Source organism: Myxocyprinus asiaticus, chromosome 2 (assembly GCF_019703515.2).
Source record: "Myxocyprinus asiaticus isolate MX2 ecotype Aquarium Trade chromosome 2, UBuf_Myxa_2, whole genome shotgun sequence".
Taxonomy (NCBI): domain Eukaryota; kingdom Metazoa; phylum Chordata; class Actinopteri; order Cypriniformes; family Catostomidae; genus Myxocyprinus; species Myxocyprinus asiaticus.
Window position 1 is genome coordinate 50,469,027 of NC_059345.1, and position 22,218 is coordinate 50,491,244.

Consider the following 22,218-nt stretch of genomic DNA (forward strand, 5'->3'; position numbering starts at 1 on the left):
TCCGTTAATTCATGATGTGATGCATTTAGTCCCACACATAGTAAAATCATGTGTATTGAAGCAGCATTTTAAATTAGATATAACTGAGTATTATTTTATTTTATTTTTTTGGATTTTTCCCCCTTTTCTCCCAATTTGGAATGCCCAATTCCCAATGTGCTTTTTTTAAGTCCTCATGGTCGCATGGTGATTCTCCTCAGTCCGGGTGGCAGAGGACGAATCCCAGTTGCCTCCGCATCTGAGACCGTCAACCTGTGCATCTTATCACGTGACTTGTTGAGCACGTTGCCATGGAGACACAGCACGTGTGGAGGCTTCACGCCACCCACTGCGGCAACCACGCTCAACTCACTACGCGCCCCACCGAGAACGAACCACATTATAGCGACCACGGGGAGGTTACCCCATGTGACTCTACCCTCCCTAACAACTGGGCTAATTTGGTTGCTTAGGAGACCTGGCTGGAGTCACTCAGCACACCCTGGGATTCGAACTAGCGAACTCCAGAGGTGGTAGCCAGCGTCTTTTACCACTGAGCTACCCAGGCCCCCTGAGTATTATTATTTTAATGTTCCATTAACACTAAGATTTAATAGAACTGCATATTTTAAGTGATAATATTAGAAAATGGTGATTACTTACTCGGGGGAAGACTCTGGTGTTAGGCTGGACATTTCCTCTTGTGTGGGAACTGGAGAGAAACAAAGCGCACAACACTCAGTGGAATATAAACAGTGCATCATACTCTATATCCAAAGAGATTAGGCATTCACAACCTGAGGAAGGGAATGCAGATTAACTGCTGCTAATTTCTCCAAACCTGCAGAGATTAAGAGTAATTCAACTCCCCCTGCTATCAGCTCATCTGATCCTCTCCCCGGTAGAAGCAGGAAAGAGGAACAGCCGGAGGTGAGGGGAGACACTTGTGCAGTTTTCATTATCATTACTAGATATATTGTCAGATAGAGCTGATAATGGAATATCATCCAGTTTATTACCCAGCAATCTGTAAAATCAGTCCTTAGATATCCCTTGCTAAGAGGGGAACATCAAATGAAAACTGCAATAAAAAGGAATTAGCAAGCATCATTCTTTCTTCTAAATGTTATTTTATGCATATAGGCTAGGATGCATTACTTTCAGCCTGATCTTGGATATTATTGCTTAAAAGCCACACATAACTAGGTCTTTATTCAGGCTAATCTCATGAATATTATGTGACTGTGGGGACATTTTTGCAAAATGACATTATATGGTTCACGTATTGTGGCAGTAATGAGGTGAATTGCCCAATGTGTGGTGTTAAAAGTGAGTTACATTTTCTCTAAAACAGATGCTATTTAAAAGGTTAATGCTCTATCATGTTTTAAATCAACATATCCAAGCTCCCTACCCTAAACCCTCAACCTAAACCTTACCAATAGTATCATAAAATGCAAATGTGAGATGAAAAACAGATGAGGTTTTAATGGCTAATGCTCTACAGAGTTTTAAATCAACAAATCCGAGCTCCCTACCCTAAACCATAAACATAAACCTAACCAATAAAGTCATAAAAAGCAAATGCGAGATGAAAAACAGATGAGGTTTTAATGGTTAATGCTCTATTGAGTTTTAAATCAACAAATCTGAGCTCCCTATGCTAAACCTTAAACCTAAACCTAACCGATAGTGTCATAAAAAGCAAATGTGAGATGAAAAACAGATGAGGTTTTAATGGTTAATGCTCTATAGAGTTTTAAATCAACAAATCCGAGCTCCCTACCCTAAATCTTAAACCTAACCGATAGAGTCATAAAAAGCAAATGTGAGATGAAAAACAGATGAGGTTTTAATGGTTAATGCTCTATAGAGTTTTAAATCAACAAATCCGAGCTCCCTACCCTAAACCTTAAACCTAACCGATAGAGTCATAAAAAGCAAATGTGAGATGAAAAATGGATGAGGTTTTAAAGGTTAATGCTCTATAGAGTTTTAAATCAATAAATCTGAGCTCCCTACCCTAAACCTTAAACCTAACCAATAGAGTCATAAAAAACAAATGTGAGATGAAAAACACATAAGTTATTTAAGGTTAATGTTCTATCGAGTTTTAAATCAACAGATCCGAGCTCCCTACCCTAAACCTTAAACCTAAACCTAACTGATACTGTCAAAAAAGCAAATGTGAGAAAAAAGCAAGTGCTGAAGCAACCACAACATTTTGTGGTGCTTCTATGACTCTTGCATTACATGACGACTCAATCAGTTGAGCTACCAGGCAATTTGATCTTACTCAAACAAGCTTGTAAATGTAGTTGGTTATGTAATGTAAACATTAAAAGGTATCACCTTACAAGTTATGTGCAATGGCAAAAGTTTTTATGAACTGATAATCTGCACGTTTTACTTAAAAGTCGTTTTTGTTGTAGCGCCTCTAGTGATTATTTCCCCAGGAAAATGCCGCAATACAAGTACAACGAGGCACGTAAAAGTCATTTTGCAAAAATGTAGGTAAATAACGTGATTCTATGGGTTTTTATTGCTTTCAGATGCCTCCAGCACCATTGGTACCTTGTAGTTTCCTGCGGTGGAAGCGTGGTGAGCCAAGGAAGCTGTTTTTAATGGAATTGAGTCGTGTCCTCCAAGGCATTCCCCCAATTGAGGGGCTTGGGGGTGGCGTGGGGCTTGGGGTCCCCGCTGGGCTCTCCTTAGGCGTGTGCACCGGCGTTCCTTTTGGAGTTGGCAGAGGGCTGCCCCTGGGGGAGGGGTGGGGTGTAACCTGTATGGTGGGGATAGATTTGCCGTTGTGGTCAGTCCCGGCCAGTGGGTGAAGGTGGTGAAGCCGAATGGGCGAAAGGGGAGAAAGTGGAATAGTGAGTTTGGGCGGCACCGTTAGCGGTGGCCGCCACACCTTAGGGCTGCAGTGTATTGGTGGGGGCATTGGATGGCAGGGCGTGGAGGGCATAGAAGGTTCTGATTTGGCCGCCGTTTGCATGGCCGTTGTGCTAGGCAGTGGATTTGACCTGGTGGCCTGCAAGGGCTTGTCTGCAACTTTGGGCTTGGCTGGTAGGGTCTGGGTTTTGTTCTTGGGCTGAAGGGCAGCTGTCTTTGGTTGAAAGTTTTTGGGGGAGTGGGGGCCTGTGCCATTAAACCGGGACACAGGAGCATGGGTGGGGCTGTGGTTGGGCGACTGTGTGAGTTCTGCAGATTGTGGAGGAACAGCAAACCGGCACATGGGCTGTAAGAGCGCATGCACAGAGCCAGCAGAATAAAAAGAGCCCATACACACAAAACACAGCCCCGTAGTTCACAGGCATTATGGCGCAGAGACACACACACCAACACCAGACATGAAAGGATGGTGAACAAGGCACCGGTGATGAGTGGTGAGGGAAGAAATGCAGAAAGAAAGAAAGAAAAAAACACATGCCATTAGCACAACCAGCCAAAAGGCAACAAGACAGTGGAAATAAAATGTTCAGCATTACCAATGTTCTCAAAGCAAAATTTGGCAGCAAAAATTAACAACAAAAAGCTCTGGGTTGCTGTTGTTGGGACAAAAAAAAAAGGTGTTGTCAGCGGTGACTAAGCAAGCAGGAAATCTGCGCAAGGCACGTGAGCTTTGCTTTAAAAGGACGCTATTGTCGGAATGCATCATATAATTTCAAATAATTTTCATAAAATTGGTAAATATCTCCTATGTTCATATTAGAAAAGAAATGCTAAGGAAATAAAAAATTACACAATAATTAAAAGAGCTCTTCAAGACAATAGCGCCACAGTATAAAATGGCTAGTGAAAGTAAGTGCAATTGACCACTAAACAGAGCATAGAGTACAATGCTGCTGCTTTTGGTATGATGAGGATGCTGGTGACACTGGTGAAATCCCCATCTTTTTGACAGATGTAGCTAGTAAATTAGGCTGGATGCGGGGGGGGAGGGGGGGGTAGATACAAAAAAGGCCACTTAAAGTAAAAAGTGTGATTAGAATCGTTGATGTGAAACCTCATCAAGCATATTATAAGACATCAAAAAAGAAAAGCAATTGTAGCAGCTATCATATCAAAGGCATGAAGAATAGCAAGAATGCATTGAAAAGGATTTTTAATGCTCTTTCATAGCGCAGGGAAGCTTCTTCCATGACAAACTTTTAAGTCTATGCCTGAGTGGTAAAATCTAATCTCAGATGAGCTGTATCAAGGAGTTCTCCATAGGTTAATTTAAATTACTTCCGCCAAACACTCTACATGAGCCATTTTCATCAGTCAAAGGGCGACACTGCAGAAATTGTGAAAATTTAGTATCTGATCAGGCTGGATTCCAATTCAGCTCTGGGCAGAGTCCTGAGGGGACGTCCTTGATATAACTCAAGGACGGCATATTGTGAAGTCTTAGCAGTGGATTTGTAATCGGTTAGCCTCTTTAAACAAGTCAACTGTAAAAGCTGGCTACATCCAGGGCTCCACTGTTAGTGAGGAATAAGGGATTTTCTAGGGATTTCAACAAGCCATTAGTGATTGAGGCTTCTAATTTTTCAAAGCAACAAGCCTGTGAATTGGGCATAGATTAGCAGTAATTATGCAAAGCATTATAGACTGATTGGGCTAGAAGTAGTAACGATGAGTGCATCAGAAGGGACAGGCAGCAATTTTGCTGCATTTTTAGAGCTTTAGGTGATATAAAGTGTGCTGTCTTGTTTAATGTAACTAAGAGTATGATTAGTGTTAATGTTCTACATATCATTACTAAAGCAATGTAAATTGACATCTATACATCACTAACAATTCTGAGACATAATCTTTTGTATTGTCGTATGCAATCTACTGTATGCTACGGAAGCCCTGAAACGCGAAGTGAAAAAAATTTCACTAGGTGAATTATAAATTTTTTTTTAGGTGTCTTAGTGCATAAGATTTCATGCTTACTGATAGTGGCACCTGGTAGCCGAAGTTGGTACCACATGCTAATTGTTAGCTACCAAGAAAAATGTTTTTCTTATTCGTTGCTTATTGAGAAGAAAAAAATTCAGAGAGAGAGAGAGAGAGAGAGAAAAAAAAAATTTTTTAGAGAGAAAAAAAATTCAGAGAAAAAATATATTTCAGAGAGAAAAAAAATCAGATGGAAAAAAAAATTCAGTATAAAAAAAAGTTACAGAGAGAGAAAGAGAGAGAGAGAGAGAGAGAGAGAGAGAGAGAGAGAGAGAGAAATAGTAGGACAGCAAGGCACTAAGACACCAAAAAACTAAAAAAAAGCCCAGTGTTTCAGGGCTTCCATAGTATGCATACAGTGGCCTCAAAAGTATTTAAACACTCAAGCAACACTTAATAATATATGAATGTCTTTGCAACTGAAACAAAATATCAAACCAATGGCATTTATTTTCAAGATAGACATCACAAACAGTTTTCAAGCAGAACATTTCAGGAAAAAAAGGCTGTTAGGTTTTAAATGATAAAACAATACATAGATTGTTTACAATTATGACAATAAGTATTTGGAGACTTTCTGGGTGACTTCATACATCCACTAAAAATTTCCTTAAGAACAGTTGGTTAAAAGTAATCGCAGAAATGGCTAAGAAAAGTGAAGTTCTGAGAAAAGGTCCAGGATCATTTGCTTGCAGATGTCAATTGGTTTTAAACTGTATCTAAATCCAAGTGACTCCTTTAGTGTCCAAAAGTGTCCAATTACTTTTGGCGGCCACTGTATATTTTGAATGCATACTAAATGCCTGACATAAACAGATATGAGTTTCTCACCAATGCACATTCTGTAGATAGATGCCACACCTTCAGAAGGAAGTCTATCAAGAGAACAGCTGGCTATGGATTGTAACGGCATCAAACTAGCTGAGTGAAATGAATGAGTAAGTTTGGATTTGGGGCTTACCCGAGGACTGCTGAGGGGACTAGTGGACAGACCAGAAGATGCTCCACTGATGGACCGGGACCTAGAGTTACACAGCATAGATTCATACACTTTGGTAGTAAAACAGGTTTCTGCCTCATATATACTGTACAGTAGCACACCCCGTAACTCTACAGAACATGCCAGTAGAGAGCATGTGTGGATGAAACATGTTTAAGCAACTGAGTTTGCAGACCATATGTTTCACTAATAAAAACATAATTTCTCTTAATTATGTCAACTTTCCACATAAGCCTATAAGCCTTTTTTTTCTATCATTGTATTTGTACATGTATATTGAGTTTCAGTTTATATTGAGCAATTCATCATTATTTGTTCCAAGCATGCATAAGGTCATCCCTACCCATTTTTTAAGGTTATGTATGAAACAGATGTTGTATTTTATGATTTCTTCTGAACTTCATAGTGCATTAGATGGTGAGCTTCATTGATTAACTCCAATAAATTACTCAGATTTAATTGACCATGGACACAATGGGTTTTGTCATTAAGGCAAATTGAAACCGTAAATCATCCTTAAAGGTTTCAACATTTAGGCTCACACAGGGAAGGATTTGATCCATAAACTGATCAATTGCCTTTGCTAATGCTACTTAGATGAGAATTATTGCGATGTTCTGAAATTGTCTTTGATTATTCAAGTGTAAAAATCATAACAGCAAAAACAACATTGCCTGATTCAGCGGAATGCTGATGGTTATTATGTGCCTCCTGCATTTGGCTAATTGGCTTGTAGTAACCAAACACAGCGTAAGGGATAGAGTTTAGACTTTATAAGTGTAATAAATGACAATGGAATAAAGTGGTTAATGGAAAGAAAGATCAGTCACTAGAGGCCAGTAACTACAGTATATAAGGAAATATTTCTACTGTTAACACAATGTACAGTTTTTGTAAAGATTATTATATTTGTAGCACATCATTAAAATTTTACAAGAAAGAGGCTACGACTTCATTAAGTAACAACTTGCTGTAAAAATGCTGCATAAAACTGTATAAAAGATGCAGGGGAGCTTTTGAATATATTATATAATCCATTCAATTTCATATCAAATATTCAAATGCCTAAACATGTACAGTAGAAAGACAAATTTGATATATCAGTTTGTCAGTAAAACATTTTCTTTTCTAGTGCCTGATTCAGTGAACCTCTACACAATGTATTGATTAAATAACAAAAATCAAAGAAATATTCAGGGACTGTCACAGTGTTAATATTTGGCTGGTAGACTGAAAAGGCTCTGAATGTGCAAATTAATTAGAAGTGGGCTGTAAAATCTCCAAACTCTGTTAACTCAAGGTTAAGGAAAAAATGCTTGAACAAATTAACACAAACAATAAGATAACCACTGTCTTTCACCTAAGCGCACGCATTACTGTTAGAAAAACAAACAATGACGGGTGAAGGGGAGAGAAGCATGAAGGAAAAACGAGAGCAAGGGGAAGAAAAATTAACAATTTGAGATCCACCAAGGGTCAAAAATGCCAGACATCAAACGAAACATGAAAGGCAAAGTAAGTGAGATAAGATGCTTTTGATGTGTGTAGAGAGAGCCAGAGGGCCGCTGATTTACCAAAACTCAGAGGCCAAACAAGGAGGAAAAAACTCTTATTTACACGTCCAACCTCTACTTTTTTTTTTTTTTTTTAAGCAAGCTCTGCTCTTAAGATCTTAAATGTCAGTGGTTGAAATAAAAAGGCCAGTGCTCTCTGTGGCAGCAACAAGTACTATAGATGTTTTGAGTATTAAAAACCCCACTGCATCTTCAGATCAAAACAAAAGCATGGCAGTGGTTTATACCTCTCCTCCTTGCTTTGCCGTAAAGGGTGGGCATCTGAGATATCCAAGCTTTTACTGAAAACAGATTTACTAAATTAAGAGAGAGTAAAGTTAAAGTTACAAATATAATAATGGAGTTGGGCCAAAGCATCTACACAGGGAAAGGACACAGGGCTGATGAAATGGATCACAATGGACATGGAAAAAAGTACATTTGCAGAGAATTTGTAACAAAAACTTGCATCGATACAGAAAAAAATGATTTAGCAGATTAGCAACTTCTCACTGTGCCCTCAAATAAAATGTGAGAATTCAGATTTTACCATATGGCACATTTAGAAAGCTACTTGACTAGCTGAGAAGCTGATTTAAAAAGAATAAAACATTCTGTCATTGAAATCTTTGCTCTCTGTTTGCCCAAAATTAGTTGAGATCATTATAGGGTTCCCACACAGTTTGACAAAACGAATTAACCTCTTCAACTCTGGGGCATTTTTTTACTGTCCCCTGCAATTTTTCACACTCAAATTTAAAAGCTTACCATTTACACATGCTGTGGAATAATTGCCAACATTTTTTATAATTGTTTCAGAATTATTATAATAGTTATTGTCCTAAATTTGTAAGTATGTAATTGTGGTTTTGTTCACGCCATCTCACTCCAAACATTCTGATTTTATTCCACTAGATGGCAGCAAGTACTATCAAAAATATTTTTTCCTCCATCACCTTCCGTCACAAAATGCCATTCTGAAATGTAGGCGGCACTCTTACGCATTTTATCCCTCACAGATGTTCTTGTTCATAGACATTTAGTCTAATTTTCAGTTCATGCACCACCCCCATTGTTTCATTTAATATTTTGGCCTCTGAGTGGACTAGAAGCTCAATCTAGTCATTAGAAAGCTCAGATTTTCCCCTTTGTGATTATGTATAACAATTTATCATTAATAGTCGATAGCTTATATTTATGATGATTTGTTTAGCAGGCTTTTCCTGCTGGACCACATATTTTATTCTGAACATCTCAAATATAACATTGAATTATTCACACAAGCAAGCTCACAGATAAAAGATAAAAGCAGATATAAAGTTTTTAGCTATTTGGGGGCTTACAGCAGCAGTGATCGGCGCATAAGGGATGTTTGTAATGTATCTGACATCTTACAAATATCATATTTAACTTTGCGATTCTTTTAAAATAATTAAGCTGTGGTATTAGTGCAACAATAATAAACTGCACAGTCGCATTTCTGAGAATGAGAGCTTTCATTTGATATATGATTTGTCTATTTAAGTGCTATCTGAAAGAATTTTATATTCATAATAATATTTCCATCACATGAACTTTAGATGGCGCTGATTTGTGATATGAATGTTTTCAGGCCTTATTTTGCAGAAGTGATGGTGATTTAAATTCAGATTATAAGCTTTCAAAGGTTACCACTAATGCCTTAGTTATGTATTTGGAGACTTGAACGTTTTAAGCGTAAACTTTTTTCGTGACATAGCGACCCCTTTTGGACTCACCAGCGGGTTCGCAGAGTTGACGATGTTAAAAACATTTTATAGAGATTGTGCTTGCACAAAGCAATTTCTAGCCAATGGCATATTTTAGAGCTCAGAATAACAGAAATATATAAATTGTATATTTCACTATTTACAACACTTTTTACTTTTTAAGATTCTAATAATTTCCATGACTTTTCAGGCCTGGAAATCACCATTTTAAAATTCCCTGATATTTCCAAGTATTCCATGATATTGGGAACCCCATCATTAATCTAATTTCTTCTGTAAACTCTGAAATTCATTTGGCCTTTCCAAAATGTATATTTGGATTTTTAGACAGAACATCACTGTACAAATGTAACATCTTTTCTAGCATTCTGTCAGATTGTAGAGCTTTGTTAATAACAGAGGAAAGAGAGAGACTATTTTCTGAACCTCTGTCCATGTTGTGCCATGTCAATGGCTCGTCTCACAGGAACAGGTGAACCGCCCTCAGTCACACTCAGCACCTCCATAGATTTCCGCTCTGGCCTCCTCTTGTTGTGCCTTGTCAAGAGTGGAGAGTCCACACGCTTCCTGGGAGGATCTGAGGAGACCAGGAAATGAGAATAAATTTAATGATCCCTAACACATTAAAACAGCCCATTAAGCCCATAGCGTTCATAATGGAAACGTTTTTAAAGTGAATATTTTCATAATGTGCACTCAGCACTCCGATATGCCCAACTATATACTTGAAGATAACATGAAATCAAAATTGGCCCTATTTACTTTATTAATAATGCCCGTCTTGTTGTGCATGATTCATCAGTGCATGTTACACTAAAAAAAATAACATTTTTATAATCTTTCATTTTGATAAGTGTAATAATTTTCTCTGCCTTTGAAGCAACCTTTTGTTTCTTCTAATGTATCCAAGGCCATGTGGGCATGAAATTTACATCAGATAACAGAGATTAAAGGGATAGTTCACCCAAATATGAAAATTCTCTCATCATTTACTAATCATTTATGCCATTACAGATGTGATGCTGAACACGATCAGAGATTTTCAGAAGAATATCTCAGCTCAGTAGGTCCATACAATACAACTGAATGGTGGCCAGAACTATGAAGGTAACAAAAATCACATAAAGGCAACATAAAAGTAATCCATATGACTGCAGTGGTTAAATTCATGTCTTCAGAAGGAATATGATAGGTGTGGGTGAGAAACAGATCAATATTTAAGTCTTTTTTTATTATTAATCTCCACTTTCACATTCTTCTTCTTTTGTTTTTGGTGATTCAAATTCTTTGTACATATTGCCACCTACTGGGCAGGAAGGAGAATTTATAGTAAAAAGGACTTCAATATTGATCTATTTCTTACCCATACTGATCACATCGCTTCTGAAGATATGGATTTAACCACTGGAGTCGTATAGATTACTTTTACGCTGAATTCATCTGCTTTTTGGACCTTCATGGTTCTGGTCATCATTCACTTGCATTGTTTGGACCTACAGAGCTGAAATACTTTTCTAAAAATCTTTGTTTGTGTTCAGCATCTGTGATGGCATGAGGGTGAGTAAATGATGAGAGATTTTATTTATTTATTTTTTGTGGTGAACTATCCCTTTAAACATGTTGCAAATGCCCCTAAATTACTTATGGACTTTAAAGGTATGTATAGTTCACCAAAATATTAAAACTCACCCTCGTGTTGTTTAAAACACGTATGACTTTCTTTCTTACTTGGAACATTAAAGGAGTCATTTAAAGCAGAATGTCTTTAGAAGACTTGGAATATAGTGCACAAGCCACATGGGCTACTTTTATACTGCTTTTATGGTGTGTGTTTTTTAAAAGCTTGACAGCCCCTGGTCCCTATATACTTTCATTGTATGGAAGAGAGCAGCTCAGACATTCTACTAAACTTCACTTTTGGTGTTCCACGTAGCATATAAAGTCATACAGGTTTTGAACAACAGAGGGTAACAGAATTGATGACAAAATTTAATTTTTTCTGTGATCTATCCCTTTAAGGTTTACATACATAGCAATCAAAATATAGAACTAACTATAGAACCGACAGACACTCATTGAAAAAAAAAAAAAACACTGACTGAAACTTTCTTACCAATTTCATTTCTGGGTGGTAGATTCTGATCCTCATGACTTGGATATCTCTCCTTGCGGTCCAGCAGAAGGAAGTAGATCATCTTTTCCTGATTGTCACTTGAACAGATTCATTAAGGTTGTTAGGGCCCAGGGGAAACAAATGTGTGTGTGTGCATGTGCAAACTTCAGTACTTTAGAATAATCCTTTGCCTTAGCTAATTAATTTAATTAGTTTAAGAGCAATGAGTACCAAGAGCTCTCCCCTAAAGAGCTAAAAGATATCCTGCCGAGATCACAGGATATTTCATTAATGATGCACAAAGACATAAAATATCTGACAGGAGATGGAGAGAGTTCAAAAGTCTTAAAATTCTGCCAGCGAGAGGCCTTGTGTTGAACATCTCTGCCCCAGACCACACAGTAGGAAGTAAATATTATCAATCTTTGCTGCAGGCACCATCTGAATTGTTTAAATGCTGGGCAAGAGAAGAGACAGAGGGTCAGATGTTTAAGGAGAGAATACCCAGGTCATCTATCAGGCGGATTAAAAAAGTGATTGCATACAGTGAAGCATGCAGGAGATAATTGTGAGCATGGGAGATGATATACGAGTAGGCTTCTCTAACAGCCTGCAGGCTGAATGCTATGCTATAATGTGGGTTTACTAACCCTAGGAAACAAGGATGAAAAATAATAATACCCTCACATATGGTCTCCCAAAGCAAACACAGTCAGGCTTTTTCCAAATCCTGTATTTACATTGTACAATTTGACCACAAGGAACAACTTTCTTGGTATCCATAGCACTTAAACTTGAAAGAACTGCTTGGCAAGAGAAAAACTTCAAATCAGAGTGGGTGCAGTTCTCCATGACTTGGCCCATCTTTTTCTACAACCCCTGCACTTCTTTCCTTCCTCTTCCTCTTCCTCTGTTTCTTGTTCTTAGTTACTCACTCATCTGACAGCAGGTCTTTCATCAGTTTGTTCTTGTCTCGGAAGCAGCCCAGCGAGTGCATGCTTTCCAGCACATCTGGGTCGATGTCCTCAGTAGAGGGTAGCGTGCGGATAGCCACTTTCCGTGGCACTGGCTGTTCTGGTTCTGGCTCATTCTTCCCTCCTCTGTGAAAAGATCCATACATGGAAGATCAGACACAGGAGAATGGAAATAAGCCATGCTTGTTTATATTTCATTAATTGAGCACACATGGCTATTCCCTCTGACAAGTGTTGGGATCCTTGCTGGTGGGATAAGTCACAAACCATGACTAATACAAAAAGTTGAAAAAGTGATACTGGAGGAATGCACGTTGCAAAAATGAAGAAGTTCAAGATTATAATCAGGCATTGCTTAGGGGGGCCACAAACACTGAATGAAGCCAGCATTCTAGGACTTAAAGCTCTTCACTGAACACACACTTACACACTTGAGCTCTCTCTGCTGCCATGCATTTATTTAGAGAATATACTAGAGGTTGATCGATAGTGGATTTTGCCGATACCAATAACTAAGATGGTTAAAAGGGCAGATAACCGATTAATTGGCTGATAGTTTTTAACAGAATATAATTTTATAGAATGTTAAAAAATTCTTTAATTACTATGATGGGCACACACACAGGCTAAAAGAGTTCAAAATGAATAAAATCCCAGATGCAGTTTATTGTTCAAATCCCCAAAATCCCCAAAATAACTAACAACAAAAAAATATTTAGTGCATAACTCAGGATAAAACACACCAGGAACCAGGAACTTATTTTGAAATGACGGAGACTTGCCTCCATTACAATGCTCTATATATTTCAGTATTTACCAAATTAAGCTTTTTATAGACTATATATTCACCACAAATTAAGTGTTATATATTATGGATGCACAATATATCGGCGGCCATATCGTTACCGGTTATCGGCCCAATAATAAAATTAGGCCGATATATTAAAGACGATAAACTATAGCTTTTTCAGACACATACTACTCACCATGAGGGTTTTGATTGGTACCTTCTACATGACATGACGCGTCAGCACACAGCAGACTTTGCTTTAGAAGATCATATTGGATCTGAATAAAACCATTTTACCAATCCATGTCACACATGCATTTTGTTTCTTCATTTTTTATTTTGTTTTATGTTAAAGCATATTGTCATGTTTACAGTCAGTTTGAAACTTGTTTGAATTCCTTATTGTGGTCTTTTGACAGGTTTTAATTAAGTGCAATGCACTGTATTTATAAAAGTAGCTCACTCATCAAATTAATTATAAAATGCAGTCAATAGACTTTTTTTAAATAAAATAAATTTGGCCATAGGAATGTAACATTTCTTTATTTAACTGGTTCAGAGTAGACTACATTTGGTAAATGATTATGGGAAAAGAGAGATTTAGATGTTTCCAAGCAGGTTCTTCATTTGAAGTTGTTTTAAAATAATTTCTTAATTTGAAGTTGTTTTAAAATAATTTCTTAATTTGAAGTTGTTTTAAAATAAAAGCAATTATCCACTTTACGTTTTTGATTTAATTTGAAGAGCTCTGGACGTGGCTTTATAAGCGGAGCCTTTTGTTTTTGTTATCAGGCACATAGAGTGTAGATTTATAACCAGATTTACATTTATATGCAAATATATTGGCCTTCAAATATAATGAATTATCGGTTATCGGTATCGGCCAAAATTTCCACATTGGTGCATCCCTAATTAGTATAATTCACTAGATGTGGTTTAATGAAAAATTAGGTATTATTCAGAAGATATGAATTTGGAGACACAACGTATGTGCTGACATAATGTTATACTCACATTTATACTCAGTTTATATACCTGTACATGTTATACTCATATACTCACATTTTCTTTGCATGCCCTCACTTTAATTTAGAACACTTGATAATCTAATCAAAATAACAAAATATGCATTGAAGTGAGGATGAAAATATGGATGAATATTGTTGTAACAGTTAAAGGATGGGCAAGGAGGAGGCGGGAACCAGCTGAACAGTCAACGTAAAGTTTAATGTAAAACTCAACATAAAACAAACATAAACAAACACACACATGCACCATGGCCACGTGCGTCTCTCTCTCTTTCGAACTGCCATCTCCGGCCCCCCTTTATCTCGCTCTCCTGCTGATCATCTGATTCAGCACCGGCCGTGCACCCTAACGGCCCGGCCATGCCCTCCTCCTCGTCACACTCCTCCCCTGCCTGATTCAGGCCGGGGCACCACTGGTCTGACTTACTCCCCCCCCCCCCCCCCCCCCCCCACCACCATCTCTGGAGGAGAGGCGCTGCCCTTCCAGACGTTCTGTCAGCCGGTGGTCTACCCCAGCCTCCTGGGAACCTGGGGGAGAGATGAGAGGAGGCGTGGGGAGAGGGAATGGGCGAGGGGGAGACACAGAGAGAGAGAAAGAGAGGAGAGAGAGAGAGAGAAAACTTGCTCGCCGGTCCCCGGACACGCTGTCGCCCGGCCCTCAACCGCTCCTCCCCTTCTGGTGGACGAAAGCTCGCTCCTCCCCCGGCGGACGGCAGCGAGCCCACCGACCCCTGACGGACAGAACTGCTCCTCCCCTTCTCGGCGGACGGCAGTGGTTCCTCTGGCTCTCTGCAGCCAGCAGCGACCCCTCCGTCCCCAGGCAGACAGCTGCGGCTGCTCCTCTGGCGAACGGCAGCGGAGAGGACTTCACGACAGCGCATCCCTCCTCCTTCACGGGTATCGGCACCACTGTAACAGGTAAAAGTGGGCAAGGAGGAGGCGGGAACCGGCTGAACAGTCAACATAAAGTTTTAATGCAAAACTCAACATAAAACAAACATAAACCATAAGACGAACACCCACACATGCAGCAAGGCCGCGTGCGTCTCTCTCTCTCTCGAACTGGCATCTCCGGCCCCCCTTTATCTCGCTCTCCCGCTGATCATCTGATTCAGCACCGGCTGTGCACCCTCATGGCACGGCCAAGGCCTCCTCCGCGTCTCGGTTGTCAATGATGAAAAATTTAGATCCAGTAAATTCCCACAAAGTGTTAGTGATTGTTTTAATTTGACTTCTGCTGCTGTTATAAGAACTGTAGAATCCTCCAGTGCTGACACAGTATAACATGGTGGAATAAAAATTAAAAAAAAGCCTGTCTGCAACTATTGCCATAGATTTCTGCCAAAAAACTATAGTACCAAAAATCAGCACCTATTAACCACTGGTCTACCTCTAGAATATTCCTATCATCTTTGGTAATATGTTCTCATTTTTTGCAATGTGATATATATAGACACACATACAGGAAACACACAGTGGACCCAAAAAGTATTTGAACACTTTGTCTTTGCATTGAAAAAAACAAAATATCAAACCAAGTATTATTTATTAAAAGAAAGATAGAACAAGCACATTTTTAAGCAAAATATAAAAAAGAGGTTTGTTAGGTTTCAAATAAAAAAACAGTACAAACACAAACAAAAAATGAAATTTATACTCACATGTACCATGTGTGCTTCTGTATCTGTTCTAACTGTAAAGAGAAGCGTAAAAAACACATAAGCTAAAACATTTTTTATCATTACAGTATCACACAATCTTTCTTTCAGAGAGGACACTACAACAGAACCAAACAAAAAGAGCAGAGCATGACATTAATAGCATCTCTGAACATCAGGCAGTTTCCTGCTGGCCGCCTCTAATCTCTCTCCTTTGTGTCACATCTTCTGATCTCGCCAGATTTTACTGTAGAAGCTAGAAAGACATGCATAAAAGCAGCCTGCTATTTAGAGCTTTGACCATCATACAAATACAACACCATTAACAATGGCGGCCCAGGAGAGCTAATGATTTTGTGCTTGTACATGTAACATCTACAGGGATAACTTTAAGACTAGCTGAGATAATTCGTAATAGTGGTAAGCAACAGAATCAACAGAATAAATCACATCTGACTGGTGTACATCTTTTCAAGAGCTACTGCATAAAAGCACTAGACCTGATCCGGAATTAATGCATTTAACTGTAATGTCCAAACAAATAACCTTTACTTGTGTTTGAATCTGAAAATAGTAAATGTCTTTTAACAAGGAATTATAATACATTCTCAATTTGTAGGGGTGTGAATCAGCAGGGACCTGGAAACACAAAACTACATTAATATCTGGGTTACGATACAATAATATTGTGATTCTTTATTACAGTGTTTAGTTTTGAGAATAGGTATTTGAAAATGTGATATTTTGCACTCTTTTACTCACTTGTTTCTCATTCAACTGCATTGGACTTATATTCTCAGCTCCTTTTGATTTTGGATTTTAGCCAAATAGAAATAATTGAGCACAGCCCTAATGCTACAGTACATTTTTCCTTCTCACATACTTGCTATTCATGGTGGTTTCCTTTTCCTCAAAAATATTTAGGTGAAATTTTTAACAAGAAATATAGATTTTTGGCATGAAAATATAGATACAGTATTGTGAGGTAAAATATTGCAATACTTTGAAATATGGCTTTTCCAACCCGATCTCATGAAAAGTCATATGTAATTTACAAGTTGGCTATTTCGTATGGTCTTGCACGATGTTGTTCGCATCATTAGATTGTGTAAACATGATAGGAAGCTGTAATTGTCGTGTATTAGATGGAAACGATGTCCAGCGACATCATTGGCTGTAGTGAAAGTCGTAGGAATTCAAACGATATCATACAAATTAGCCAAATTTAGAAATGTCGTATGAATCCTGACAATTTTGCCGTGAGAGTGTTTTGGGCTTTCCCCCACTGTGGTACTTAGTGCTTAGCAATACTCTGTTGGATCCTTTTTTAACTGGACACCAGATATTATTGCAAATTGCAATAAGTCAGCTGCAGCATCTACTGTACTTCCTTCCCACTCTGGAGTCATTGGAAAGATCTCTTTTGAATCATTGACTAACCACAGAGGAAATAGGCTATGTTTGGATAGCTCCTAGGAGAGAGCTAATATTTTCAATCATAGAGATGTGGGCAGAGAAGACAGCTATCGGTTTTCTCTGGGAAGCCAAAAGAAACAGGAGCATTTCAAAGGGTTGGAATTAGGACAAGCTTCTAAACCCTTGTCATTCCATCACGCTATAGGGAAAAGGGGTTTGCTCTGGAGCAGAACAATGAAAAAAGTAGCTGCGAGGGAATAGGAGAGACGAAGAGACACCGAAAGAGAGAAAACTCTGTATGAAACAAATAGACTTTAAAAAATTGAACCCACTTTATATTAGGTGTCCTTAACTACTATGTTCTGAAGCATTTGATACAATGTACTTATTGTGTACATGTGTGTTGTTGCATTGTACTTACATTTAAAGTACCTGCGACATCTGTAGTTACACTGTTAACCTTAACCCCTAAACCAAAACCTAACCCTACCCCAACACTTACCCTAATTTAAACCCTAACCTAAACCTTAACCCTACCCCTAAACCTACCTGTACCTCAACCTCAGTAGCAGCAAATTTGAATTTCGTGAGAATTTTGCAGAACAACATGTAGTTACACAATAAGTCAAATGTATAGTATGTATTTTAGTGTTAGAACATAGTAATTAAAGACAACTTATATAAAGTATGACCAAAAAATTTGTAAATATCAATACAGATCTTATAAAAAAATATTTGACTGTAGAATGCCACAACTGACCAATCACAATCAATTATTATTTTTAAGTACATAATAAGTACAATTATTATTAAGTGCATTTTCATAAATGTTATATCTATAACATAAATTATAATATAATTATAAATTATATATCAATATATAAAATAATTATAATATATAATATAATTTATTATACAAACAGGCATGTTGGCTTCAAAGAGCAATGAGCCTCTCTTTCATATGCACAGTTCCATCGGATGCTATTCTTTTTCTGCAGAATAATATTTAGCTTCAATCCTCTGAAAAACTTCTTCATGAAATGAACTTTGGCCTAAAGCTCATTGGTCACTTCCTTGGTCATGTGTGCCCTTCCTATCGACTGCCAGCAATAATTTCAAACAAGCCAAATGTTATTTAGGAGATTAAGTGATTATCTCAACGGTCAAGGGATTAACGACCTCCCGCTGGCAGACGCTAATGTATACTCCATTAATGTGTGCTTAATGCACATGTAACAATGTCACCAATCATGACTCCCCAGACCATGTGAGCCATTAAAAGAATAAATAAATAATCATCTGTTTTAAACTCTATTGAAATCAGGAGTCTCAGACACCTCGCAAGTTTTAAAGACACCATGAAATTAAAATTAGACTTGTGGCTTTAATGCCTTCTTAACTACTCTTCTTCTAAACACTGACAAAATGTACTTGACAATTTACAGATATATGCTTACAGTCTTTTTTTTTCTTGAAATCAAAAATATTGATGCCTCATCTTGCACTACCCAGATGTTTGTCCAATCAAATCCTCCCTAAACTGAGAATGTCCCTCCCCCTTCAACCGAACAGCAAGTAGCAAATCGTGGCTTATGGCTGTGATGAAACTAAAGCCTATTGGCTATTTAAAAAAGGGGTTGAGCCTTTCATTATGTCCCACCCCAACTTCCTGTTTCAATAAAAAATGCCAACACAGGACAGAAAACTGCACTCATCAAGTGTTTTCATGCTTGGGGTCTTTAAATTATGATATTATCTTAAGATAAAACTGTCTAATGTCTGGATCTTAACGAGTCAGTGAGTGCGTGTACATGCACACCAATACGTGACTACGTAAAATAACTACCAAAAATCAGCTTCTTCAAAAATCAGACAACTCAAGAAAAACATGTTTATATAAGATTGGAAATTCTCGGGTTATTCTCTGCTTTTGACGTCAAAAAGTAAAGAGGCATATACACAATACTTGTATACATAATATAAACCCATAAGAATGCAAAAGGGCTCATTGATGTCACAAAGCTCATCGTAAGAATGCTTCACACTGACCGTGAGTCGCTTGGTGGCGTCAACCTCGATCATCCCCCTCAGCAGGTTCTGACACTCTGGAGGAATGAAATGGGGCATGTGGAAAACCCCCAGTTTCACTTTCTCCAGCAAGTTCCTCAGGTTATCATCGTCAAATGGCAAAGCACCCTGACAGAGAGAGAGACAGACTAAATAAAGTACATATTTTCTACCTAAACCACATAAATAAGGATGAATGTGAATGTAACCTCTCACATCAACAAGGCATTTCCATCCACAGAACTGCTGCTCACTGGATGTTTTTTGTTTTTGGCACCATTCGTAGTAAATTCTAGAGACTGTTGTGTGAAAATCCCAGAAATACTCAAACCAGCCCATCTGGCACCAACAATCATGCCAAGGTCACTGAGATCAAATTTTTCCCCATTCTGATGGTTGATGTGAACATTAACTGAAGCTCCTGACCCGTATCTGAATGATTTTATGCACTGCACTGCTGCCACACAATTGGCTGATTAGATAATCGCATGGATGATTGTTGGCGCCAGACAGGCTGGTTTGAGTATTTCTGTAACTGCTGATCTCCTGGGATTTTCACGCACAACAGTCTCTAGAATTTACTCCGAATGGTGCCAAAAACAAAAAAACATCCAGTGAGCTGCAGTTCTGCGGTTGGAAATGCCTTGTTGATGAGAGAGGTCAACAGAGAATGGCCAGATTGGTTCAAACTGACAAAGTCTACGGTAACCCAGATAACTGCTCTGTACAACTGTAATGAGCAGAATATCATCTCAGAATGCTATTCTGAGATGTGGGCTGTTGCTGTTTTGGTGGCATGAGGGCACATACACAATATAAGACAGGTGGTTTTAATGTTGTGGCTGATCGGTGTAAACACATACAAAAAAGCATAAATTTACTTTATATTAGGGCTGTGAATCGATAATTTTTTTTGACTAATTAATCACAGTTTTCTGTGATTAATCACCATTAATCATGGTGCATCGTACATTAAAACAAATTTTAAAATATAATCATAAATATATTTACTTTATACGTCGTCTCAAAGAACTTGAAAGAAATTGGTTAGTTATAATTAATTTTAACTATTTAAATGTTAAAGATTATTAAGGTTATTAAATAAAATACATTTTACAGGTATAAATCTTTGGTACATATAAATGCATGTATAAATGCCATAAAATCAGTGGACATTCTGTAATTAAAAGTTGGGCAAAATCTTCTGCTGTTTTCCAGTGGACATTTTTAATAACAGAATCAAACGGGCAGATTCAATTCATATCATACTTTACATGCAAGATAAACTTAAGTGTACATTTCCAGTGCATTATTAGACACTATACATACATATACAAACCAAACTGAATGCTGAAGTTTAGGCTGGGGCCTAAAGACAATATTTTTTTAAAGGCATGATTTTCAATCACTTTATACATTTAAACCGCACAATGAGGACTTTAAGACATTTCAGCATTTTCTGTAACAGCATAATTTTCTGTAAAGCTGCTTTAAAACAATATGTGTTTAAAACTATAATTTTCTCTGGCTGCCTTTCAGTCTCTATTGTGCACACGCTGGGCCTCTCTCGCGCAGTTTCGCTTTTGACACTGGTTAAGATATCAGTAAGTGAGCGTTTTCGGGTGATGCGAAGAGACGACCGTATCTCTCCCACACCTGGCTCACCACTTGCAGGTGAAGTCTTCATTCTCTGTACAGCAAATCTGCTCCCATATTATGCTCGAGACATGCGTTGCACATAATGAATAAGCCTGTACTGCTCTACACAATCAGTTTCTGTGCTAGGATGTGCAGTCGAGTTGAGCGTATACCTTATGGAAATTTACCTATGCCAATTGTAGCTAAAGGAAGAGGGGAAAAACATTAGTAAAGTTTTAAGAAGTGAACCCCTATTAATCACAGACATTAACACGCTGAATTTCCCAGCCCTACTTTACAGTATATACAGTATTTATTTCACTGCATATATAAAGCTGTAAAGCTATGGCATAGATATTTCACGGCAGGTGTATAAGTTGCATCCAAACCAACAAAAGACAATGGTGAAATAGGTGATGAATGTTGAGACAGAGAGGGAGCACCCCTACTTCAGTTTAGATAGTGTTTTATGAAGGATAACAGCAGTGGAAGTCGGACCACAAAATAAAGAAAGAAAAGGCTGGCAAAGAGAGATGATTGCGCTTTGATAATTAGCTTTGTTTTGTGCCAGATACACTTAATCATTTTCACATCAGAGAGACTCATCAGGGGCCCTGACACTACCGAGATGTCAACACTTGATAAATGACACAAAAAATTCACGAGCATGACTGACGACAGGGCGACGTAATAGATTATATAATCTAGTGAAATCTAGCAAGGACTAAGGGACGGAAAAAAGATAAATAATTTATTCGCATATTTATTCTCTAATGAAAGGTCTTTGAGAAGTGAAAGATCAAAGAAAAAGGTTTCCTGGATACGCAAGGATAATTTGATTGTTTTTTGAGGGGGATGTAGTTATAATGGAGCACACAAACACAAAAGAGAACAGGGAATCAAATCGGCTTTTCCATTTCACTGGGGCGGGATTTTCTTACGGGTTGTGATTCTGTTGGGCTCATGGTCTTGAGCAGTAATTACACTGGGACCAACTTGATTACCCAGACTCAAAGCGAGCCTTCTGCTGTCACAGAATCAGAGGAGCTGTCATCTGGTTTGAGAAAGATTAAATTATAAGCTTGTCCCATTTGTTGCAGTTACTAGATACTGGATAATGAAGTAAGCATGGATAAGAAATCTCTCAAGTTGATCAACAGCTTGGTCTTACACTGTCAACAACTTGATACGGACCGCCACTACAGCTAGCATCCACTACATTTTCCTTTTGCAGACAGAAACCTTAAAAGGTTTGACAAGACAAAGCCATTCAAATTATACTATAATTCCCTCCACTGTGAACTCGAAATCTTTCATAGTTG

The 22,218-nt window shown here is 38.1% G+C and overlaps 1 protein-coding gene across 8 annotated transcripts in view; it reads right to left on the reverse strand.

The window, feature by feature from the left end:
* Positions 1-22,218, reverse strand: part of LOC127452152 (serine/threonine-protein kinase BRSK2) — a 225,569-nt gene that overhangs the window by 21,180 nt on the left and 182,171 nt on the right. For 3 of the 8 annotated variants that reach the window (XM_051717442.1, XM_051717416.1, XM_051717451.1), the window contains exons 8-16: positions 19,241-19,387; positions 15,779-15,810; positions 12,261-12,425; positions 11,326-11,423; positions 9,639-9,789; positions 7,713-7,781; positions 5,873-5,933; positions 2,554-3,220; positions 643-691 (exon numbers count right to left, since the gene is read on the reverse strand). In XM_051717442.1, the coding sequence (XP_051573402.1) occupies positions 643-691; positions 2,554-3,220; positions 5,873-5,933; positions 7,713-7,781; positions 9,639-9,789; positions 11,326-11,423; positions 12,261-12,425; positions 15,779-15,810; positions 19,241-19,387 (1,439 nt within the window). Of the gene's footprint in view, positions 1-642; positions 692-2,553; positions 3,221-5,872; positions 5,934-7,712; positions 7,782-9,638; positions 9,790-11,325; positions 11,424-12,260; positions 12,426-14,358; positions 14,560-15,778; positions 15,811-19,240; positions 19,388-22,218 lie in introns of those variants that run through there. The other 5 variants (XM_051717424.1, XM_051717461.1, XM_051717468.1 and 2 more) reach the window with 5 other exon arrangements.